This window comes from Malus sylvestris, chromosome 1 (assembly GCF_916048215.2).
Source record: "Malus sylvestris chromosome 1, drMalSylv7.2, whole genome shotgun sequence".
Classification (NCBI taxonomy): domain Eukaryota; kingdom Viridiplantae; phylum Streptophyta; class Magnoliopsida; order Rosales; family Rosaceae; genus Malus; species Malus sylvestris.
In genome coordinates, this window is record NC_062260.1 from 7,638,551 (window position 1) to 7,665,114 (window position 26,564).

At 38.2% G+C, this 26,564-nt stretch overlaps 1 protein-coding gene across 2 annotated transcripts; it reads left to right on the top strand.

Moving 5' to 3' along the window:
• The first annotated feature begins 10,544 nt into the window (after positions 1-10,544).
• LOC126582080 (probable trehalose-phosphate phosphatase J) lies at positions 10,545-13,484 on the top strand. Of its 2 annotated transcripts, none has more exons than XM_050246174.1 (10): positions 10,545-10,740; positions 10,874-11,154; positions 11,256-11,396; positions 11,519-11,590; positions 11,719-11,811; positions 11,954-12,112; positions 12,208-12,285; positions 12,446-12,515; positions 12,856-13,019; positions 13,187-13,484. In XM_050246174.1, exons 2-10 carry the CDS (start codon positions 10,876-10,878, stop codon positions 13,235-13,237), a joined length of 1,107 nt encoding a protein of 368 aa, XP_050102131.1. In that variant the 5' UTR covers positions 10,545-10,740; positions 10,874-10,875; the 3' UTR covers positions 13,238-13,484. The 2 variants fall into 2 exon arrangements, with proteins under 2 accessions (XP_050102131.1, XP_050102066.1); XM_050246109.1 differs by having other exon boundaries at positions 10,546-10,740; positions 13,169-13,484.
• Positions 13,485-26,564: the final 13,080 nt, after the last annotated feature.

Genomic DNA, 26,564 nt, shown 5'->3' on the forward strand with positions numbered 1-26,564 from the left:
TATTCAACGCGAATGAAGTGAAATTTCCTTTTGATGTGTTTGGATCTTTGATGGACCACTGGGTTCTTTGACATAGCAATTAAGGGTGTATTGTCACAGCTTTAGATGGCTTGAGTTGTAGCTTCAGAAGAACTCGTGTACTCAACTTTGGTTGTGGAGAGTGGCACGTGTTTGAAATTTCATTCAAACACCACCAATTTACTTATAACACCCCACATTTGAATGCAAATGTAAATACAAATGTATGATTAGGCTGCCTAAAACTAAGAGAGAATAGACATGATATGCATCGAGTTAAGTGTCTTTTGGACTTGAACTTACCCTAGTGAAAACATATCGGGTTTACTTGGTGACGCAGTGGATGTGGAAGATCTTGAACTGTTCACCGCAGTAGTAAATCGAGAAAATATGCTACATACATATTATGTCTGCCACACGTCAATTCATATGGTTGTGTTCATTTTGGCCCTAAACAGATCCCGGATTTTGTAGGAGCTTTAGAGAATTTAGCCATTTCAATTCTCATAAATGCGGCCCCATTTACTCCTATATAGGTGACATTAATTATGACTAGTCTACCATATTCCTCTTGATAACAAGATATTAATGTCATTAAATGTATAAAACATAACACCTCGAACTTCAACAGACAACACACATTTTATCATAAGAATGGGTAAGTTGTGTGTTCAACTTTTGAATCAAACTCAACTAGTTTGCCTATTGAACCTAGACCACGGGATCTCTGATCAAGTAGGTTAGGTTCCCGTCCAGTTTGATTCATTGAATTGGCTTGAGACCTATTCTCCTCTATCTAAATAATATTTGCTCTCTTGGTAGGCCTTTTGTCAAAGGATCAACTATATTTTCCTTTGACTTTACATAATCAATGGATATTATTCCATTGGAGAGCAACTTCTTAAAAGTATTACGCCAACGCCTAATGTGTTGTGACTTTCCATTGTATACATGACTTTTGGCCCTTGATTGCATGGCCATACTATCACAATGTATACATATAGCAGTTATAGGCTTTGGCCACACTGGAATATCCTCCTATAAATGTTTGAGCCACTCGTCTTCTTCTCCAGCCAAATCTAAAGCTATGAACTCTAACTTCATGGTGGAAAGAGCTATACATTTCTGTTTAAAGGATTTCCAAGATATTGCTGCGCCTCCCAAGGTAAAAATATATCCACTTGTGGACTTGGATTATGTAGTGTTAGAAATCTAATTAGCATCACTAAAGCTTTCTACAATAGGTGGATACTTTGTGTATTATATAATCAGTAGTCAAGTGTATTTTTCAAATACCTTAACACTCTTGCTAAAGCATCCCAATGCTCTTGTGCCAGATTACTAATATATCTACTAAGCCTACTTACTGCTTAAGCTAAGTTAGGCCTAGTCAAATTCATCAAGTACATTCGACTTCCAATTACTTAAGAATATTCAAGTTGAGATATGGCATTACCTTTATTTTTCTCCAACTTGCATTTAGCATCAAAAGGAGTTACAGCAGGTTTGCAGTCAAATTGACCAAACCTTTGTAATATTTTTTTTCGCATAATGGGACTGCGTAAAGACATACCCTTCACCATTTCTCTTAATTTGAATTCCTAGAATGACATTGGCTTGACCTAAAGTCTTTCATGTCAAAACTTGAATTCAACATTTTCTTTGTTTTGTTTATTACATCTTTATCAGTTCCCATTATGAGCATATCATCCACATACAAGCAAACAATAACACAAGTTTTATCACTACTCTTAATGTAGACACATTTATCAGATTTGTTTATTTTGAACCCATGTGTCAACAAAGTATGATCAAATTTCTCGTGCCATTGTTTTGGTGCTTGTTTAAGTCCATATAATGACTTAACTAATTTGCACACTTTGCTTTCTTGTCCTTTAAGCACGAACCTTTCAGGTTGTTCCATGTATATTTCTTCATCCAGTTCTCCATTTAAAAATGTTGTTTTTACATCCATTTGATGTATATGAAAGTTGTACACAGCCACAATCAGTATTAACGTCCTAATTGACGTTATGCGAGAAACTAGAGAATAAGTGTTGAAATAATCCAACCCTTCATTTTGGTGTTAACCTTTGGCTACTAAACGTGCCTTGAACTTGTCAATGGTTCCATCCGCCTTAAGTTTCTTCTTGAAAATCCATTTATGACCAATTGGTTTACTACCGAGAGGTAAATCAACCAATTCCCATGTGTTATTTTCCATAATGTATTCCATTTCACTTTTAATTACTTCCTTCCATAAAGGAGCCTCGGAAGAAGACATTGCTTCTTTAAAAGTTCTAGGTTCATTCTTGGACAAGTAAGCAATGAAATCTAGTCCAAACTTTGATTCTTTTTCCTCTTCATTGTTCCACATCATTTTCTTGGACACCTGAAGAAGAGGCCTCATCATGACTATGATCATGAATCCTCTTTGTATTAGAACCATATTCCTTTTCTTTGTAAGGAAATATATCCTTAAAGAATTCTGCATATGCCGATTCTAATATAATGTTAACATGTATGTTAGAAATCGGAGATTTTACAACAAGAAACCTATAAGTAGCACTATTGTTTGTATATCCAATGAATACATAATCAATAGTTTTAGGACCTAGTTTCATTCTTTTTGGTAACGGAACTTGCCCTTTTGCTAAGCAACCCCACACTTTGAGGGTTTTATAAGTGGGTTTATGTCATTTCCATAGTTCATAAGGTGACTCGTCAATCTTCTTTTGAGGAACCTTATTCAATATGGTATTTGCAATTAGTAAAGCTTTACCCCATAAACTGTGTGGAAGCCCAGAACTATTTAACATGAAATTAATCATATCCTTGAATGTTCTATTTTTTCTTTCGGCAACACCATTTTGTTGTGGTGTTTATGAAGCCATTGTTTGATGTATAATTCCATGTTTTGCGGAAAAATCTAAGAAGGTAGTAGATTCATACTCTCTCCTCCTTTATCAGATCTAAGTGCTTTGATTTTTCTCTCAAGTTGATTTTCAACTTCAGCTTTATATGTCTTAAGCATATTCAAAGCTTCGTCCTTACTATGAATAAAATAAATATAGCAATACTTACTACAATAATCAATCAAAGTTACATAATAATTCTTTCCTCCATGAGTTGATGTGGATATAAAGTCACAAAGATCACTATGAATTAATCCAAGTAATTCATTTGATATTTTCAGAATTTATCTTCTAGTTTGCCTAGTAAATTTGGATTCAATACATGTCTCACACTTAAGATGAAAATCAATTTCGAATTTAGGTAATAATTCTAACTTAACAATTCTTTGCATGGAACGAAAATTAACATTGCCTAATCTAGCATGCCAAATATTAGAAGACTTAATAATATAAGTAGAAGCATTTATTTTATTAGCATCATCCATGGCAATTACATTGAGTTTCATGATGCCATCAGTCACATATCCCTTTTCCTACAAACATCCCACCCTAGGTAAGTACAAATTTGTTGGATTTAAGTACAATTTTAAAGCCCTTAGCAATCAGAATAGATCCAGAAATCAAGTTCCTCCTTATTTCAGGAACATGCAGCACATTCTGCAAGGTTAGACTCTTCCCAGATGTGAATTTGAGTACAACTTTGCCTTTGCCCTCCACCGCAGATGAAGCAAAATTGCCCATATACAGCTTTTCTCCAGGGGCAATAGTTTGGTATTTAATGAACATATTTCAGTCAGCACAAATGTGCTTGGTAGCACCAGTATCCATCAACCATTCACTCACATTCGAGACCATGTTGACCTCGGACACAACAGCAGCCAACTCTTCATCAATGATTGCCATATTAGCATGGTCGTTGTTGTTTCCATTGGTTCTCTCAGTAAGATTGTTTGGGATTGTAGAAGAAGAATTTTATTTTTCTGTGTTCTAAATGCCATGCAGATGGATTTATATATAATAGGTTTATACATGTTCGCAATAGGTATGAGAATGAGATGCGTTTGTTGAGAAACCTCTTCTCAAATAGGTGATTTGCTCTCTGGCGTTCTTTCATCACTTCAGACTTCATCTAAAAAGATGAGTTTGTTGATATAAAAAATAATTAATTAATTAAATCCGAAATTAATTAAAGAATTTGTATTAGTAATAATGGACAAAGCCTTATAAAGTGAGGGAATCATTTGGTAGTGACCAATGTGGGACAATGAAATTTCTACTCAAAATTTTCAACAACAAACATTGTTGCTTCACAGAAGCCCAAAAGAATGCTCCAATGTCAAAGGTAAATGCATAACCAAAGGTGGATTTCATATCATCATCATCTCCACTCCAGTCACTATCACATAATCAAATGAGAAAGGCAGAATCAAACTTCTTATAGCTGATTCCATAATCAATAGTGCCATGAATGTACCTTAGTACCTTCTTGATAGGGCCCAGATGTTTGGTTGAAGGACAATGCATGAATCTTGCAAGGAGACTTGTAGAGACCATGATGTCAGGTCTTGTTGCAGTCAAGTACAAAAGACTGCCAACAATTTTCCTGTATTGTTCCTCATCAGCCACTTCACTACCATCATCCAATATTAATTTATCTATCGTCACTAGAGGTATAGACAAAGGTTTGCATTTTTTCAAACCAAAATTTTCAAGTATAGTTTGTGCATACTTATCTTGATGTATGAAAATGCTTGCTTCTTGTTGAATTACCCCAATTCTAAGAAAGTGTTGCAATGCCCAAGATCAGTCATCTCATCTCATCATGTCATATTTAAACTCTTCACTCATTTAAGTGCACATAATAGGTGTAAGGCAAGATTACATTGCCTTAGAACTTTGTGAGCACTTGCCCCAGTTAAAGTGTTGATGGACTTGGATTGAGTTGCATGAAAACCTAATTGTAGACTTCAAATGAGAGATCTACGAGTTGACTTTGTGATGAATGAGGATGATGATGAATAATGAATGAAGAACATTGAAGAAAGATTTTTACTTTTATTTTCTTCACTCAGATATCTAAGCATGCGTTGAGTCTAACTCAGTTTCTCTCAATGAAAGCACCAATTTGTGAATGCAAATTCCGTACGTGGTTGAATTGATGAAATTTCACCTACAAAATATGAAACACTGCTAGCCTAATTCCATTTTTCCTGCTTTACTTAAGCCTCTAATACCTAAATCTGTGTCTTCAGTCTTGACCAATTTGTATTTATAAAACAAATTAAACACATTTGGTTAAGGCCAAGAACCATGCGCCCTGAAAGGGGGAATAAGGTTTGGCCAATGAACATCCTGATGCCTAAGTCAGTAACTCTGAAAAGATTGTGAAATTGATAGTTGAGTTGTGCAGAGTAACTTCAACTTACTTGAGAAGTGTATAATCATGGGTATTTATAGGAGCTAGGTCGACCACATGTAGGGTTTTTCATGCCATGTGTCAACGTCCAGTTGACCAAGGTGTGTCATCCAATAGATGGAGTTGTACTTGTGCAATGACACTACTGTGGATAATCCTTGAAGATATTAAAAGAATTAACAATTCTAAGAATTATCTTAGAGAATCCTTGATGGAATGTAATTGGGCTTCCTTGTGTAAAGGAACCTATCTTACGTTAGGAAAGCTTAAAGATTGGTATTAGTTATTAATTCCACTTTTAACTCCCTTGGTTGATCTCCTTGCCATGAGTAGAGGAGTTTGGAGAAGTTGTAGTCATCAGCTTAAATCTTTTTTATGGTTGAACCGTGAGTGGAATGGATGTGGGACTTGTCAATTTAATGGTAGCATTCTCTTCTCCTGCAAGTAAAAGTCCGCGAAGTAGCTCTAGATTGTTCTAATTATTTTTGGCTTCTAAATACACATTCATAAGTAATTATGGAAACATGCCCTAATTCAAATTACAAAAATATTTGAACGTATACATACATACATTTCTATTTCATTACACTTCATAATAAAATACCTAAAAAAATTATTAATATTTTGATGTTGTGGGGATAGTTGAACCCGTCATATTCATTCTCTTTCCTCGGTTTTGCATAAGTTATGATTTTTCATATTCCAAGAAAACATGTGGACTTTGTTTTCTTTTTGCTTTCTTTTTGTCAATAGTGCATTTCATTAAGACGCCAAACGATAAGAGAATGCACATAGACTTAAGGCTTAGCATTCGTGTCGTGTTTATTATGTTCGTTTTGTTTTTGTGACATACTTGATATGTTAACGAGTCGTGTCATGTAACATCCGTTAAAATTAACATGTAATATGACCCGACCTGAAATCAACCCATTAATATTAACGAATAATATGACCTGACACGTTACTCGTTAAAAAAATATTTTAAATCAATAAATAATCAAATGAAAAATGTGATACTAAATTCGTATCCACATACATATTGTCACATAAATATCACTTCAAGACATAAAAATACATTTGTCTTTCAAGTATTTCATAACACAAAATAAGAGCCTAATGAAAAACATTAGTAAATTACTACAAAATATCAAATGCTCAAAGATTGCATAATGAAGGGAGTTTTTCTTTTAAGGTTGTGGAGTCTTTCTTAAAAGTCAGTGTGACGACCCATCCCAAATAATTATATATTTTTCCGCTACTGTGATCAAATCGAGTTTGTAACGGAAATGTTACGAACAAATAGGTGTAGATGAATAAGTTTTGGTTTTACACTTAATCTACCAATCATTTTCTTTTCTTTTCCTACAACCTTGGACCAATTGTTAGGCCTTAATTCCATAGCCTAATCAAGGCTTTGTTTCTTTTATTTCTGCCCAATCCCATAACACACACATACACTCACACGTGCAAACCTTCTCTTTCTCTCTTCTCTCTTCTCGACTCTTCTCCCTTGTCTGTACGATCCGAGCCTTCAACTCTCAAACACCATCCAAACTTCATCGATCAAGCTGGAGCTTTGCACCAACGTGTTTCTGGTGACTTCACGAACCCATCCATACCATTGGATCAAAGAATGGACCACGAGAACCCGAGAACCTAGGAGCTCTAGGGTAGTGCTTTGTTGCTCCGTCGTGATCGTGGTTATTTCACGGAGTTTTAAAGCTTAAGGGAGTCTTAAAATTACTTCATAGAGACCTGGGAACAATTTTTGGAAGGTTTTGGACGTCGGGATAGGCCAGTTTTTCGAGTTGTAGGTTGGCCGGAATATTCAAGATATATTCCAACTATACTTCGTCAGTTTTAGGACCTCTAAGAGAATCTAGTGACGCAGCGGCGGCCGGCAACGGATTCCGATGAAACACCGGAGAAGAAATGAGCATATTCCGTCAATTTTGACTGAATATACTAACGGCGTTAGGTGAGACATTTCCGGAAGACGAGAGTAGTCAAGCGAGACTCGAGGGCTATGACCCAGCTACATACCAGTGAATAGGCTTTTGGTTTTCTATATATACGTATATATGTTGTCCATTTTCCCAGAAATTGTTTTAAGTGGATTTGCGTTTTTAAATGTCATGTCAATTGCATTACATTTTAGTATATGCATTAGTATAGATATGCATATTATTGCATGATGCTGCAGACGCCTAGGTAAGTTTCAGGTGAGTACATATTGATGATAGTGATTGCAGTGTGTATAGTTATGTTTACATGCATTTAGTACTCATTATTCTGCACCTCGGTGTTACCGCTTCGCCCGAGGCCAGGGCCTAGCCTTCACGTGATCGTTCACCTCCCGCACCACACGCTTACCTTGAATCCAATGCAGGTGTCAGCCTGTCGTACAAACCACACTAGGTGGTTCCGACTCGTAGGTAACTTGCGATATTTCGCACAGCTTTAACGTGAGCGTATTTATTTACACCTAACTTGTCGTACATACCACATTAAGTGGTTCCAACTCGTGTGTAGGATTTGATTGATGAGCTATAAACTCAGCCGTACAGGTCACGTTAGGTGACTCTGGCTGGCATCTCATTTTATGTTGATTCATTTCACTTGGCTTACTTATTTCATTGCTGAGATGGTTGACATGGCATATACTTGGTTTTCACTACTCTCGAGCATGATTTCTATATACATATGTATTATTATTTTCTGGGAAATTATACTGGTTTTACGGTGAGGGGTTATTATTTTTGGAAAAAGATATGATTTTAAAAAACTTTGTTTTTACCAACTCACGTTTTCTGTTTTGCACCCCTTCAGGTTCTAGATAGAAGTTTGTGTTGGTGACTTACGAGGACTCTGCAGCGGTTCTGACAAACATCTCTTTCATATCCTGTATAATTAGTATTTAGCCAGCTAGACTGCACCTTGGTACTTACGCTTTGATTATGTGTATCTACACTCTAACACTTCCACTCGTATTTATATATTAGTCTGGTGTAAGTTAGTTTGGTTTTTATTTACCCACATTATCTTATCACCTTCACTTCCACACGGCGCACATGGCTACGTCACCCTCACGTGACGGCCATTCTGCCTCGATTTAGGTCGGGGTGTGTTAGTCAAAATTTTGCCAATGAGACTCAAAGCTTTCATGTTGTTTAATTATTATGAATTATCATTAATTTTACACTCAAACAAAAAAAACACTATTCGTGATGGTTTAGAGTGTTTTTAAAAATCTAAACGACAATGTAACCATTGTCTAAGCATAGATGATGCAATTACGAGCATTAATTGTATAGTCTTTTACATTTGTATATTAATTATTAGAAAATTTTATTTATTTTGAGCTCCCCTAAAAACATTATTCATGAGGTTTGTAGGGTTTTAAAAATTCAAATGACAATGTACCCATTGTCAAAGCTTAAAGGATGCGATCATGAATGTTTGCAATTTTGTTTTTCAAATTTTTCACACTTGTAAATTAAATAACAAGAAACTTTTAATGTGCTTTGATATTTTTAAATTGCTTTGGTATTTTTAATGTGCGAATTTTCTAATAAATACTATGTCACTAATGTGCTTTGGAATTTTTTTTATAGTAGTTCAAATTATCAAACTAATTTTTTTCTTAACAGATTTAAATGGGTTACTTGTGGGGTAAGCTTGTTAAGAATCCGTTCTTAATGTGTGACCCGGTAACGATTTGATTAGTTAATGTGTTTGACCCGAAATCCGCGACTTTCGAGTCTTTTTGGATTGAATTAATAGGTTGTGTAAAAAGTTACCCGGTCTAAATTTAGTCAAGTTTGTTGTATATTCATTTTTTTCTTTATTCTAATTATGCTCTATTTTTCTATACGTGAATTCGAATCTCTTTTAGATAATTTAGACTAGTATATGGGCACACAGAAAGTGTGTGAGAATTTTATTTATTTTTGTTTTTGAAATAGAAGGAGAGAGGAAGAGAGTGATAGAGAATGTGAGAGTGAGAAGGTTTTTTATTTTTTATTTTTTTATTTTTTATTTTATTGGAGATATGTTAGGATTACATGTAGGTGAAACCTTAAAAAAACAGTATTATTTTGTTGTGTGAAATTATATTTATGCCCCATATTTCTTATTCATGTTCTGTTTTAATTAGAGGATTAAACCAATAATTTCATAAGATTTTAATTGACAATAATTTTTTTATTAATTAGTAGAGATAAGTTCTGCGTAAAACATGTAACGGAAAATAAAATGATACAGTTGACTCCCACTTTTTAAGTCAGTTTGGGAAAAGAAAGAAAGAAGAACAGGTGGTGGATTTCATGAACTGCATAGCCAGGTAGGTCTGAGTTGCTAGCATTCACTTGGAGATTCCACATTACAAGGGGCGTTCAAAACCCTAATGACAAACGGGATCCTTTACCCAATCAAGGAAGTTTCGTTAGCTTGAAGCCGGTTTTGAAGGGACAAAGATGCTCTTTGTGGGGATCCGGAAATCAATCAAACGTGTCCGTTTATCGTATATAGTGTGGTCATTTTTTGTTAGATATTATTTATATTTAATTTAAAATTTAAAATGATTTATAACCGTATAATATACAATAAACGAATACTATTAATTGATCTTCCGAATCTTCATAGAGAGGATCCGAAGAGGATCCTATTCCGTTTTGAAGGGGCGGAGCGTCCAATGATGTCCCCAATATTCAAGTTCATTTAAGGAAATTTAGCTCCAAAGAAATATTTCGTTGCAAATCCATGGGTCGTCTCGGATGCGATGCCGACAACGGGTGCGTCGGCCAAGGAATGTGGGCCACGTGGTTTCAACTGTTAGCTGGCTGTTACGGTGACGGCTGAAGACGGCGCCACTGGGGAAAAAAGGTGTATTCTACGTTTATACGTGCCCTCCTCTGGTGCAATACACTAATACACACAGACACAGACAGACAGAGAGAGGGGGGGAGAGGTGGGGTGGGGGGAGGGGCGTGGGGGGTGGGGGGTGGGTGTGGAGATGGTGGGGACCGGCTGGTGCTGTGGTGCAGTGGTGCTGGTGGCTCACACATTGGGACATCGGGGGGTTGTAGGTCCCACCCCAAAACATATGGGCCCCGGAATTTGGAGTTTTTTTTTGGAGGCATTGGGTCTAGTTTGGAAGCATCCTGTTGCTGCCAGTATAAATGGACCATTCGGGGTTATGTCTCTCTCACATCCATACATACACTTACACAGAAGACGCCTACACACTCTCTCTCTTCCCCCTCCCCCTCCTGAAGAACTCTCTGGCTATTCTTTATTTATATAAGCAGAGCACTCTGTGTCTTCTCCTAAGTTCTACTGCAACACCGCCCAAATCTTTATATTCTCACTCCTCAAATCCTGTTTTCTAAGGTATTGCTTCAATAATACCTTAATTTTCTCGAATGGGTTCGTTTTAATTTTTGGATTTGGTAAACATTTCAGACGTCAAATACCCCCTCCCCACTTGAAACTGACAAATATGTTTATTGGGTTGTTTGAGTAGATATGACGAAGCAGAATGTGGTAGTTTCCGAAGCCGATGCCGAAATCATGAATATGGCGATATCGGTGGCCGTCGCCAACTCTTCCCTTTTCACGGCGGTGGCGGAAAAGCCTCCGGTGGGACCTCCAGGGTACATCACCATTTCGAGAAAGAGATTCATGAACTTGAAGAACCTAGACAGTTTCAATGGAGCTGAAAGAATGAACTCTTGGGTGGACTCAATGAGAGCTTCTTCTCCCACTCATATAAAGTCCTCATCTTTTCTCAAAGAAAACTGGATTGTGAGTACCATTTGCAAAATCTGTATTCTTAACCAGTTTAACAACAGATTAATATAAAACATTGGGTTCTAATTTTGTAATACTAATAAAATACAAAACAGCTTCAGCACCCATCAGCCTTGGACATGTTTGAGCAGATTATCGATGCTTCGAAAGGGAAGCAAATAGTTATGTTTTTGGACTATGACGGCACACTGTCACCCATAGTTGAAGACCCAGATCGAGCTTTCATGTCTGATGCAGTAAGTAGATACATACATACTTACATACATATATATATATATATCATCTTTCAATCTTGTCCTTCTTTTCTTTCTTGCTTTCCATGCGGTCCGTATTTCTTAACTTTTCGGTAACAACACAGATGAGAAAGACAGTGAAGAAAGTTGCTAGATGTTTTCCCACTGCCATAGTGAGTGGAAGATGCAGAGATAAGGTACTACATTTATTTTCAAGCTCCTTTTAGTCACTGCATACATATCTTTTCATGCATTTTTTAACTAATTTTTTCCGTTTTTGCTTTTATTAACTGTATATTTTGTTTCGGGAAATTGTGAACTGTAGGTTTACAAATTTGTAAGGTTGGCAGAGCTGTACTATGCTGGTAGCCATGGAATGGACATTAAAGGTCCAGCGAAAGGTTCCAAATACATGAAAGTGAGTGCGTGTAATTGTACTGTATTATCTGTGTCACCCCAATCTCCTTCCCACTAAAAATAAATAAAAATAATAAATATCACTATTCCTTTTTTATTCATTTTTTTTTTCAAATAATTTATTTATTTTAATTACTCTTCAGGTTAGTCAAGGTGTTCTTTGCCAACCAGCAAGTGAGTTCCTTCCAATGATTGATGAGGTTTACAGACTGCTTGTTGACAAGACCAAATCGACTCCTGGAGCCAAAGTGGAGAACAACAAGTTCTGCCTCTCTGTGCACTTTCGATGTGTTGATGAAAAGGTATGCACTTGATTTTAACAACTGTCGTTTTTGAGAAATATACACGTATTGTTTTAATTTATTTTATTAAAATATATAAACGGATGACATGACAGAAATGGAATGAACTGTTCCTGCAAGTTAGATCAATTCTGAAGGAGTATTCAATGCTCAAACTTACCCAAGGAAGAAAGGTGAGTTTATTATGTTATGGTATCTACTTACTTGCAACCTAGACAATCTTAAATCCTGATGCTTCGTTTAGGTTTATCAATTTAACTTTTTTTTTTGTCATATATGTGGTGTTACTGGGATTTGTATCTCACTTTCAATATTGCTACTTGTCTAATGCAGGTCTTAGAAATCCGTCCAACCATCAAATGGGATAAAGGGAAGGCTCTTGAATTTCTACTAGAGTCACTTGGTGAGTATATTTTGCATTGGACTGTGTTCTAATTGTTTCATATTACTGTATTTTTACCTCGGTAGTTAGAATATATGCAGTCTTACAAGAAAACTACCGCTCTGATTATTTTATTTTCTTAAAGTAATAAAAAAAGGTCGTACCCAGTGCACAAGGCTCCCGCTTTACGCAGGGTATGGGAGAGGTGAATGTCGGCTAGCCTTACCCCCATTTATGGAGAGGCTGCTCCCAAGTCTCGAACCCGAGACCTACCGCTCATGGGCGAAGGCACTTGCCATCGCACCAAGTGCGACGCTCTTTTTCTTCTATAATTGAAGAACAATTCATTTTGGATATGTAGGATATGCCAATTGCACCGATGTATTTCCTGTATATATTGGAGATGATCGAACGGATGAGGATGCATTCAAGGTATTAAGAGAAAGAGGACAAGGTTTTGGCATTTTGGTGTCAAAAGGTCCTAAGGAAACCAACGCAACTTATTCTTTACAAGAACCAGCTGAGGTGAGGGTCCAATATGTTGTACTTGTAACTTGTAACTTGTTTATATATATTCATTGGATTTCAATGGTTTACTTTTTTAATTCTAATTTTTATGAATTTAGCATATTTTGGCTTTCGAATTCACTTTATTTGTTTAATTATTTTAAAAGGTTATGGACTTTCTTCAGAGATTGGTTGAGTGGAAACGACAATCAGTACGGGCCCATGCTAATCTGTAAAGAGTTTGAAGATCTAAATATATTCGTCTGCACCCTTCCAGGAATTGTTCAAAGGGGTGATTAATTTAGTCAGACAATGTAATTTTCTTTTGAGGTTGAGTTTTGGAAAAGCACAAGAAAAAGGAAAGGAAAAAGAAAAGGAATTGTAACATTTTCTTGGCTTCAATGCCTTGTACATTTTGTAACTATACTGTACAAGGAAATTATATATATGTAATATGGCAAGTTTATAGATGGTGTTATCTTATATCTCTCTGTTTCTTTTTCTATCCATATTTAATTTATCTCTTTACTGTGACAAAAAGAAGCTTAATGACGCCAATATCTTACAGTATCTGTTTGATCTTTTAATGTTATGTAATTCGACTAATCGGCATTCAGATAGCAAACTAGCAAAGTCCTTGGAGTTACCTAAGGTTCTGAGATAGTAATTAAGATTTAACTATGACCTTCGGTGGCTTGAGTGCTGATGCGGGCATGCCAATTCGCCGCCGAGTTCGGCCGGCCGAATAACTTGAATGGGTTGATGTAATGGAGCACGTTGCTAACTTATGAATCGAGCAATTTAGGCCGAGAAATGAACACTCTTGACCTTGTGTTCTAAAACCTAAGGACAAGGTTATGCAAATCATTGTGATGTTCTGGATCTTGTGCACCATTCGGCAACTCCAACTATATTGGTGAAAATATAGGCCGCCCAAATTAGCATCAAATTGTATGGACAAATATACTCAAAGAAGATAAGTGTCATAATCGTAAAAATGGTTCGTCTATCTGTGTGCCGAACTCTAAATATGATTTGAGATTAACCAATCGTAATATACCACACTTCATCGAGAAGCCTGATGAAGTTACCTCTTTCAGTAAAAGAATCAAACACTCATTGGCATTTGGGACTTAGGATAAATAGCCAGTCATAGGCTCAGAGAGAAACCTTGTCTATCCAGTCGATCAAGACTTTTAAGACAGACTTACTCTATAGCACTAGCCCTATCTATTAAGTCACGCCATGATCTCGACACACGTCAAGGATCGACACGTGACACATGAATGTAGGGCATGCAGGAAATTACGTACAAGATACACAATAGAGTGGTCCTGAATGGTTGTAATCCATTCGGTAAGCATTTCATCCTCTCTAGAATACACTTCTGGCTATATTTGTAAGAAGTGCTAAGGAATTTTACCCGATTTTCTATAGTGGTTTCAATATAGTAATAGTTTTCTCGAATATCCTTACGGCTCAAAAAGCGTTCTTTCGGAACGAAGTGAGTATAAGGATTCCCTTTATAGTAAAATTAGTACCATTGGACAACATAGGGTGGTGCCATGACTTGCAATCAGGTTGGACAAGCCTGAAAGGTTTGTCAGGAGGGTGACTAGGTATGAAGTTAGCATATATAACCAGACAACTAACTTCCCCACTAACCATACCTAAACATGAGTTAATTGGACTCGTCACATGTATTAACTTTCGTCAATTAAATCGTATTTGAGAATAATAATGTTATCCAAACACCAAGGAGTTCGGGCAATGTGGCATTCTGTTGACTACATTGTAAAAGATAAAGTTGGTACAAAGGAAGAGGAAGATGATAGAGAGAAACAAGAGAGATTGTATTGATTGATTAGAGAATACAACTGAACTTAAGAAAATGATAACTATACAATCCCTTATATAGCCATATATCCTAATTAAACTACTACCCTTCTAACTATTTCAACAAATTCAATCACTAGAATAATGCCATGTGGCATTTCTGTTATATCAGTTATTATTCCCCCCTCAAACTAAACTTGGAGTATCCAAGCGAAGTTTGAACTAGCCAGGTATTTGAGACTAATATGGAATTGCGAGAGCAAGATATCTGCCATGCTTCAAGAATTAACCTGCTGCAAACAAGAAAGCACCCACTGACACCATTGTAACTGCTGACCAAAACCTCTGCTCACCCTATTATCATCACTCAAGACTACAACTTTTGCCATTGGTGAAGCCATGATGAAAGCCACAAGTACAATCCAACTTTATCTTTAACATACCCAACAAATTGTCGACTTTGAAATAAGAAGCCATAGTAAAACACTCACTGTATATGCAAATCACCCAACCTAAATCTTTACAGAGACTAGCACCAAAACAACCAAGGAGAATGACACTCCAAGAAACCAATCAACCAAGGAGAATGACACTCCTGATAGCTTCCTAGATCTTCCAGATACCAAAATTAACCAAGGAGAATGACACTCCAAGAAATCAACATTATAGGTTGTTATAAGCTTCTGAACAATTCAAACCCAATAAAGGGACAATAGAATTTCAGTGAGGTAGAGAGACAGAATTGGACACCATAAAAATTGCACAGTTCATGGTTCAAAAATCCAGCAAACCAAATGAAGTCCATGACAAACACTAATCTTGAAGCAATGAAGAATCTTGAACCCAAATATCCCAAATATCACACTAATATCCCAGAAAAGACTCACAAGAAATATGAACTTCAAGCACTTATTACTCAACATATCAACTGAAATGACTTCATGCCCACAACAACAAACTAATTGATTTACATAATACTGAAGGTCATTGTAAGAAATTCAGGAAATGTGGCTGCAAAACTTAACCTTCACATGAAAATTCTGAGCTTGGCATTTCGTCAAGCACTTGGACTACACAAATGTCTAAACTTTCTTCCATACCAGAGAACAGAGCACAGATCAAATTCGCACACAATATCGAAAAGCATTGAAGAAAATGCACCATAAATTGATGACCAGAAGTAGTCTAACCTAATAAGTGCTCTAATGCAGTGACCTTCGCATGGAAAGATTGCAGAACATCAGGTACAGAACTATGAAATACAGCTGCAACAGCCCTAGATCGAAAGAAACCCTTTCCTGCTACAGAAAATGTTGTATTACTAACTGTAAGTGAGGTGGATTGTGACATTGTCTTTCAAGAAAACCACATCGGCGTGCTTTAATGGACCCATTAGAGTCAACCAAGATGTTTTCACCAAAAAATCAGCCATCCAAGCTAATTACATCAAGCTTGACGGCAAGACCGAGTTAACACATGTGATCCAGAAACCATAATAATAGCACCAAGCTTCAACAAATCTCAGTTCTTTATTTTCACCACCAAGACCGATTTGCTCGGCGGCAAGGCTATCATCCAGAAGACCGATTTAACACATGTGATCCAGAAACCACAACCACAACACCAAGCTTTAACAAATCTTAGATCTTTATCAGCACTGCCAAGACTGATTTGTTTGGCGGCAAGGTTATCATCCAGACCATCTGCATCCTTTTTTCTCCTTTGACTCGATCGCCATCAATCTTTCGTCCTTCAAAACCCTAACTTTTCCACTTAATTTTCATCAATGGCGAAATCCACCGTCATAAAAAACCATCGCTCTACGCAATCAAGGCCATCGACCTCAACCAATCCACGGCCGATTTTGAGAACAAGCTACACGACTCCCCCAAGAACAATCAACCCAACATGAACAATCACAATAATTGTAGAAAAAATCAACCCAAGAACAATCGCGGAAGCACCGAAAATCTAATGAAAATTTGGAAAGAAACTGTTTGTACCATACTTGACAAATCCCGAAACTACTAAGCACCGGTCAACGTTATACCGTCAAGGACCCAGAAGAGTTTCCCTCTAACCAAGAGGCCAATCATAGCGCGACACGTATCGACATCAAAAGCCAATCATAGTGCGACACGTGTCAACATCAAAAGCCAATCACAACACGACACGTGTCAATGTCAGAATGAAACTAGAAACTCTCTTTTATAAATAGAGATCATTCTCTCACAATATTTCCTAATGTCATTTGTACTAAATCATTCACTAGTATTCACTAAATGAGAGGTTGAACCTATGTACTTGTGTAAACCCTTCACAATTAATGAGAACTCCTCTACTCCGTGGACGTAACCAATCTGGGTGAACCACATACATCTTGTGTTTGCTTCCCTGTCCCTATCCATTTCCATACTTATCCACACTAGTGACCGGAGCAATCTAGTGAAGGTCAAAAACTTAACATTTTCCGTTGTACCAAAGTCCTTGCTGATTTTGTGCATCAACATTTGGTGCCGTCTGTGGGAATCGACACGAAAAGCTATGTCAGTTCTCTTTCATTTTCTGATCTCACCACCGTGAATCTGCACAACCCAATAACCCACAACCTCCGTCTTTGGCTTTTCCAGAAAACCCTCACAACCTCTACATCCTCCCTATAAAATTTTTAACAGCCAATCCACCCTCACCGCCACAATCGCTCCAAACAAACAATAAACAGGCCTCCCACAGCTAGCGTGCAGAGTGTCGTGTCCCAAGCAATGAGCCTGATCCAATCGTCACCTCTGACTTGGCAGTCCTCCGTCCTTAGTAACGTTATTTATGCTGGGTTTTCCAATCCTGGTCTCTGGACGTTTTGCCTCTGACATTGGAGCTGCTTTCTTGCTTGGTACTCTCACTTGGCGCGCTTTTAGGTTTTCTATTTTTTCTCCTGGTGGCCACGTACTTCATCATTACCCAAATCCGTCCTGCACCGCCATATCAACATAGCGATCCATAGTCGCCGACCCGGATCGCGTTTGCTTGCCTGCCGCACCACCATCAGCCGTTTGCTGCCTTGTTTCTCCTCATTCTCCAATGAATCTGCAGAAACCCATAAAATCAAACCTCACAGATCGATCATATCTTCACCTCTCACCTGCAAAATCCTCGAAATTCCTTCAAAAACCCAGTTTCTCTCCCCTCAATGTTTTAATCTTTCGAGCTCGTCGACGCCGGCACCTAACACCTAGCTGCAGTATTCCAAAGATTCAACATTTTTTTATCAGCAACCGGAAATGGTGCAGCAAATCTAGAGAACTCGCTTCGTTACCCTATCGGCGTCATCGTGGTCACCCTTTTTGCTGTTGCCGATCAGTGACTCGAAGAGGAGGTTGACCCAGGTGGTTTCCACGGACGATCTCAGAGACTTCTCAATTGAGTTGCCGAGAAGAAAAGCCTTTAGCAACCCGTAAAATGGGTTTGAAGAGAGAGGAGAAGAGGAAAAGTAAAAGATGGGTTCTTTAGATCTCACACTCTAAAACTTGTTTCTTTTTTGTTGGTTTCATTCTCTTCTGCCTTTTTTATCCTAACAAGGTGAACACGCTGAGGAACAAGTATATGGAGGCGGTGTTGTTCATAGTAATGTCTAGCTATCTTTGGTTGCTGTTCATAGTGATGCCTGGCCAGTTTCTGTTGCCTTCTACTTTGGTGCCAGATTTAGGTTCGACAAGGCAGACAATATTCCATGTGGTTTTGGGTTGTCCAAGCAGCTATCACTTTGGAGAAAGGAATATTGCCCTTAATCATGTCATCAAGCGACATATCCAAAGTAGTCGCTCATGGAGAAAAGTCGAGATAGAAAAGCAGAAAGCAAAAGAAGATAAAAAGAAATAGACATAATTGCGGTGGTGATGGCATGTTGAAAATGGAATTATGGGCACAACCCATTGAGCAGATGGTCGGATTTATTTTTGAATGATGTAATTTATTTTTCTTATATTTCGGAGACATCTGTATAAACCCGATTAGAGGGTAAAAAAAAAAAAAAAAAAAAAAAAAGGGTTAGCCCAAAATAATGGGCTGCAATGTCATGTGGAGGGCGAAGGCCCATATGCCCAAAAAAGCCAGACCCTCTATTATCACCAACCAAGTGATCAAAAGTACGCCCAGTACTCCATAATTATTCGGCAACCTGCCGCTATTATCACCAACCAGGTGATCAAAAATACGTCTAATACTACAAAAAATTATTCGGCACCCTGCCACTATTATCACCAATCAGGTGATCAAAAGTACGGCCAGTACTCCAAAATTATTCGGCACCCTGCCGCAACTATCACCAACCAGGTGATTAAAAGTACGCCTAGTACTTCAAATTTATTCAGCAGCTTGCTGCTATTACCACCAACAAGGTGATCAAAAATACGCTCAGTACTTCAAAATCATACATGAGCACTACTCATGTCAATCATACATAAACATTCATGAGCATCACTCATATAAATCATACATAAACATTTATGAGCATCACTCTTGTCAACATTCATAAGCATCACTCATGTCAACATTCATAAGCATCACTCATGACAACATCCATGAGCATCACTCATGTCAATCAACATAAACATTCATGAGCATCACTCATGTCAATCAGCTTCAAAAGCTTCATTTACAGAGCTCTAGCTTCGAAAGCTTCATTTACAAAGCTCTAGCTTCAAAAGCTTCATTTACAGAGCTCTAGCTTCAAAAGCTTCATTTACAGAGCTCTAGCTTCAAAGCTTCACTTGCAAAGCTTCACCTACAAAGCTTAAGTGCAGGGTATACAAATACCGCCCCCGAACAACCGCCACTTCAGCCCATACATGTATTCAATTTGAAGTCTCCAGCCAACAGACTTTATTGACTGAAGACTTGGGGGACTACATTATGTACCATATATTGGGCCTCAACTGGGCCTCATAAAAAATACTTGGGGGACTTAGCCCATTATTTATGTATTGAGGAGGGAACCCTTATTTTATAAAAGGGACTCCCTCACTTTCATTAAAGAGAACCCATCACTTATGTATTGAGGAGCGAGCTCTTAGTTTATAAAAGGGACTCCCTCACTTTCATTAAAGAGCACCCATCACTTATGTATTAAGAAGCGAGCCCTTAGTTTATAAAAGGGACTCACTCACCTTTGTTAAAGAGCATCGCCGTTTGCTGAGCAAACCGCATCGCCACGAGTATCACTCCTAACACATCACTTATGTATCGAGGAACGAGCCCTTAGTTTATAAAAAGGACTCCCTCACCATCATTAAAGAGCATCACCGTCTGCTGAGAAACCACCTCGCTGCGAGCATCACTCCTAACCCATCACTTATGTATTGAGGAGCGAGCCATTAGTTTATAAAAGCGACTCCCTCACCATCATTAGAGAGCATCGCCGCCTGCTGAGCAACCGCCTTGCCGCGAGCATCAACTCTAGCCCATCATTTATGTATTGAGGAGCGAGCCCTTATTTTATAAAAAGGACTCCCTCACCTTCAATGCCACGAGCCGAGCCAACCAAGGTCACATAAGCCACATGCCGAGCAACCTCGCAACATGTGCTACTTCTAGTTGAGCATCATTTCACTTTGAGCACCGCCTTAGATCGAGTATCTGTCCTAGACGACATCTAGTTACTTCGACCCACATATGGACTGAATTTCAAGTCTCCAGCCAAAAGACTCTCTTGACTGAAGTAACACACCCCGCCCCGAAGGAGGGCATGCTGGCAATCACATGAGAGTGACGTAACCATTTACACAGTTCGGAAGCTTTAAAGATACAATTACTAAGATGTAACACCCGAGGGTGAGTCCTACTTTTGTGAATTCTGTCAGAACACCGTTGGATTCCTCGTGGCCACCAAAGCTCTGTTATCTTGAACCTGGAGAGGAGCAAAACAAAGTTGAGTGGGTCAGTAAAACAAAGTTTTTCGAAAATTATCTCATTATCAAAACGCTAACCCCTCGCTGTAAAACTTGTATACTTTCCCAGAAATATGTAATACGTATACTTGTCTCAAAACCATACTCAGAAATAGTGTTATGTGAATTATATGTCATGCCAAAATATATATCTCATCAAATCATATAAGTAACTCATGCAAAATAATATGTCAACTGGATCTACCTATAGTGGCCTGTACGGCTGAATCTATAGCTCATAATCAATCTCATCAATCTTATCTAGCTGGAGTCATCGCAAGTGACATGTACGGCACTACACTGTACACGAGTCGGAACCCCTTAAAAGGTCTGTGCGACTGAACTGGGTGAAATATAGTTATGCTCGCGCTATCCTCTCCTGATAGCTATGCGATACATCGCTAGTCACCTACGAGTCGGAACCACCTCTAGTGGTCTGTACGACAAGACTGGGCACCTAAATTGGCTCCAATTGTGAGCATATGGTGCGGGTGTGACTATATATATACAGGCCTGAATCATCTCTACTAAATCACAATCACCCTAGTGCAGGTTTATGAGCTTTCAATCATATCAACTCAACGAGCTTTCAATCATATCAAATCAACAATTACATAATTTAATTTATGAACTTACCTGGCAATTACATGTGCGTCCGCAGCACCAATCATGCATGTATGCAATTACTAATGCATAAATAATTAGGCATATATTTTGCATGGCATTTCATATCGCATTTCATATCACATTTCACTTAAATTGATTTCCTGGGAAAAAAATCTCATTTATATAGGTATATACGGAAAACAAAACTGCCCACTCACCTGGAGTTCGCCCTACAACTCCCTAGCACAACACATCAAGGCGTCATGACGATCGGCGCCTAGAACAATCATCAAATCAAACCTCAGAAATCATATCGATAGAATATATAACTTATATAAAACACGTCACTACGTAGTTCGATCTGGAAGATCTGCAACTCAGATTTCCAATCCATAACTTCCAGAGGTCCACAATATATCTCTAGAACAACATACTAAAATTTCCATACCATCCAACGGTCGGATCTCCGTCAATTGTCAAAACTAAGTGACGGTTAACATTCTATTTTATGAACTTACAACTCTAATTCCGGAAGATTTGTAAACCAGATTCCCAATCCATAAGTTCCTATAATCCTCAAATATTACGTATTACAATGTATCAAAGTTTGGTGACGATCCAACGGTCGAATCGTCAATTCACATTTTCACCTAACCACGAATCGTAACGAACTTAGGTTCAATAACTCAATTTACGTCAATCAATTATCAAAACTGAACCTAGAACATTAAACACATGCTAAGAATGACATTAGTGGGCCACTGGCCACGCGCTGCCGCACGGGCCGCCTCGTCTCGCCGGAAAATCCAACTCTCTCCCAAAAATTACCAAAATTTACAAAAATGAAGATCTCAATGAGTAGAGTAAACTTTATACCTGAGGCCAAGGCCAATTTGGCCAGGAAAAGCTCCAATTTTGCCAAAACAGTACGAAACCATATATGTGGTGTTCTTGAATTCATCATCAATTCAACTCCGCCGCTCCAACCAACAATTGGGCATTGTTCTAGGCCTTAAGGTAAGTGTATGTGTAGTGTCAATTGGAAGAAATTGTTTCAGAATTGGGAGAATCGACGCAAGACTTGCCGGAGTCACCATCGCCAAATGTCACGGATTTGACCCAATTTCCATCGAATCTTGAGAAAAAATGAAGGAGAAGAGATGTGGTGATGCTTGCAGATGGAGATGGGATGAAAATCGCCTAAAAAACGGCTCAGAACCGCCGAAATTTCACTGGGTCGACGGGTTGGGTGCGCGCGGGTCGATAGTATCTGACCGATCCTCTCATTTTCCTTCATCCTCCTTTCCCTCCTTTCCTTCTTCTGGTTGGCCAATCAGCTTCCTCTCTCCTCTCCCCATTCGGCCTCTCCTTCTTCTTCTCCGATTAGGCAGTTTTGCCCAATCTCTCTTTTTCTCTTTTTCTTCTGTTTTCCTTTCCTCCCGATGCCTTCCTCTTTCTTTTCCCATTTCTAATAACAACTAATAAAAATAATAACACATAAATATATATATGTATATATTAACCAAAGTAAAAATACTTCTCAGGTTAGAGTTCCGTAAAACTTTAACCGTAACTCCAAATCCTCTTCTGCTCGTATTGTCAAGTACTTCAGGAATACGCTGAAATAAGTTCGTACTTCTCACTATACGTTGGTCAACGAAAGTCAAAAACCCTTCACCTCTAAGGCATTTTAGTAAAATCATGGACGGGCTGTGACATGAAGACTTGGGGAACTACTGTTTGTACTATACTTAGGGCCTCCGTATTTAGATCTCGTATAAATACTCGGGGGACTTAAATGTAATTATGTAATAAAGAAAGGGGCAAATATGTAATAAGTGAAGAGCCCTTATTCTATAAAAAGACTCCTCACCCTCCTCATTATGGGAGGCCAACTCTTAGGCCTGAAACCCCCTCACCTTCTCTCACCTTCTCTCACCTTACAGAGGTTCTCTCCCTCACCTCTCAAATAAAGACAATATCAGTGTGGACGTAGACCAAACCTTGGGGTGAACCACGATACATCTTATGTTATTTACTATCTTGCAGATTCACGGTCGGATTTACGTTGTTCCAAGACCTCCGGTTTTGTAACTAAGATAGAAACAGATGAAGTTAGTACATAGGAAGAAGAAGACGATAAAGAGAAACAAGAGAGATTGTATTGATTGATTAGAGAAAACGTATACAACTGAACTTAAGAAAATGATAGCTATACAATCCCTTATATAGCCATATATCCTAATTACAATAATACCCTTCTAACTATATTAACAAATTCAATCACTAGAATAATGCCATGTGGCATTTTTGTTATATCAGTTATTACCTTCTATGTCGAAATTTCGCTCTTCCAAATGTGTTAAGTGCAACAAAATTAGTCTCATTGATTGACTACGGGAATGGCACTCCTTAACAAAATTGGTAGGGCACAAATAGGTGCATAACCAATAATATTTTCCTGTAAAGACATAATTAAATACTGCAGGGATGAAGTTTGGGAATACTGTCCCTTGTTCTTGAAGTATTAGGTCTTAGGTGCCAAGGATCACTCTTCTGGTTTTGATGCCACCTCTTGGCAGGCTGTCATTCTACCATATTGCAAAACAAACTCAAAATTGGGGTGTGAGAGAGACAGACCCAGACTTGGGTTATAAAGGTTCCAGCCAAAGCTGAGGGGTCTATTTAGTACACCTTTGTTGAAGCAGAGCATACATTTCAATAGGCCCCAACCAAAACTAGGTATTACCATTCGGTAGACTCCAATCGAAGCTGAGTTTATACCATTTGGTACTTCCCAGTTGATCACTGGTGTACATTTATCTCACATGTCTGGCAGTAATCAGATCCATGAATTTGAAAAACTTGTACTTCTCTACACTGCGACTTCAGGAGCAATTTAGGGACATGGAAGGACAATAAATTTTTTTCTCCAATTAAATTTTGATCGGATATAAACTTCAAAATTGTACTTATTAATGGATGTAAAGGGTTTCAATCATGTATTGCTTTGGGTAAGAATTTATCTTTTCATGATTGTAATGGTCCGTAGAAGCGAGCCAAAGAGCTTCCCTGTGAGGTATTTCCATTATAATGCTTCAGGCATAAGTCTTCGAATGAAGATTATGGCGAAGGCTTATTCAGCTCTTCCACACCATAGTTGGCTTCAATGGTTTCACAGCTTGTCGTAGTCAAGCGGAGCGGCACATCTTGTATCCAGATAAAGTAGTTTCAATTTGAAACTTCCCAAATCAGGAAAATCGAACTTGTTACGGTTCGACAATTCACTGATTGGAAGGAACAAGATTGTGATTGGTGCTTTGAGAAATAAAATCTCCATAAGCATCCAACATGAGTATTGAGTGTTAAGAAACTTTAGGTTTCTGTGACACTTTTCCAAAACTTCAAGTTCATAATACCTACAAACAAATACAATAATACAAAAAATAATATATAAAGCAATTGAAAACAAATATAATAAAAGTGGGTAGCTTCGGGACCATACAACAATAATTAATGAGTCAATAATTTTTCATTATTAAGCTTCAGGCTAATAAAGAGTGATGGGCAAAAAAATATTAAGACCCAATAATGCCTAAAATTTAGGCGTTGAAAATTTGGTGTCCAAAACTGGACCAAAGTCCACATGGTGCTGGTGAAACAAATGAGCAAAGCCCAAGCCTAGAAATTGGGCTGAAATGGTGCCACACAAGGGTGAAGTCAGGCCTATAATGGGCTGACTGGTGACACAGCCCGAGCAATGCAGGGAAAGTAGCAGGCCTTCTTTGGTTGTTAGGCTGCATGAAGCAGGCCTGTGGGAGAGGCAAAAGTCAGAGGCTCACAGTGTAGCGATATGCTGCTTTGCGGTGCAGTGGAACACAAAAAAAAAAAAAAGGCTAATGTTGTGAGCCTAGTGAGACAAAAACCGAACTGGGCTCTGTGGGTGCAAGCTGAAGGAACTAAGGCCCAAAATAGGTTTAAGTCAAGTCTAAGAACACCCCGGCGTAGCTAGGTGCGAGTTTCATCAGAAAAGACCAATGCCACCACTACTGGTGGCCGTATTCTTAGATCAAGGTCGGTCTAGTGAGTCGTGGTTCAATGGAGAACCAATGGTTTCAACGGAGGGTGGAGGTCATCGATGTCCAAGGAAATCAAAACCCTAGAATTCAAAATCGAAATTGAGAGAAAATCATTGAGATTCGACGAGAATCTTGACCAAAACTCGTTGGAGATGATGGTCTTTCACATCATACCTCGACTTCAAGCGAGGGTGGTGACGATGACAGAACAAATGGCTTCGTGCATTATGGGTTCTGTGACTTGGGCAGCAAAGCTCCATGACTCACGGGGTAGGGTTGATTGGCTTTGTAGCTCAACTCCAGCGGCTCAAGCTGCTGGCCTGGGTTCTGGTGGCCTGGTGCCACTGCTCGCTGGGATTTTTAAATCCCAATTATTATTTTTTAATTCACAATATCAATGCAATTTAATTTTAAATCAAAATATCAATGAACATAATTGTAGTATTATAAGTATGATGCATAAACGATTTATGTATAATCTAAAATTCGTAAAATATAAAGTTGGGTCATGCATTATGGTGAAGGTTCATGCAATCAAGGCTGAAAAAATATCAAGATAAAAACCGTTGTTTTGGAAGAATCTCATTGCGTGATGAATATTGTGAATGGGTTTGTTGGAGTTCTTCCTTCAAATTTTGGCTTTTCATCTTCAAAGCTTATGTCACGTTCAACACAATAAAAATAAATTGAATCAATAAAAGTATATGAATGCAATGAAATTAAAATTAAATCAAAGAATAATAATTGAAGCGTAATACTTCCCTGATTCAAATGAACAAATTTATATAATGTTCATCAAGAGTGTGCTGATAATGTGTTGTGGCCTAAAATTAACTAGGAGGTGCGACAAAGGAAGAGAGATGGAGAATAGGCTTGAGAAATTATATATACTGATCCTAGGCTTGGCAAACGGATCGTGTTTGCCGTGTTTCGTGTAGCACCTGTTATCTTAATGGGTTGTGTCGTGTCACACTCTTTATCTTAACAGGTCGGGTCATTTTACTCAACATGTAAAATGACTCGACCCTTTAGAGCAGTTCCACCGGGAGGTGGTTAGGCCGGCACTCAGCCAAAAAACAAGGTTGGCACTCAACCAATCC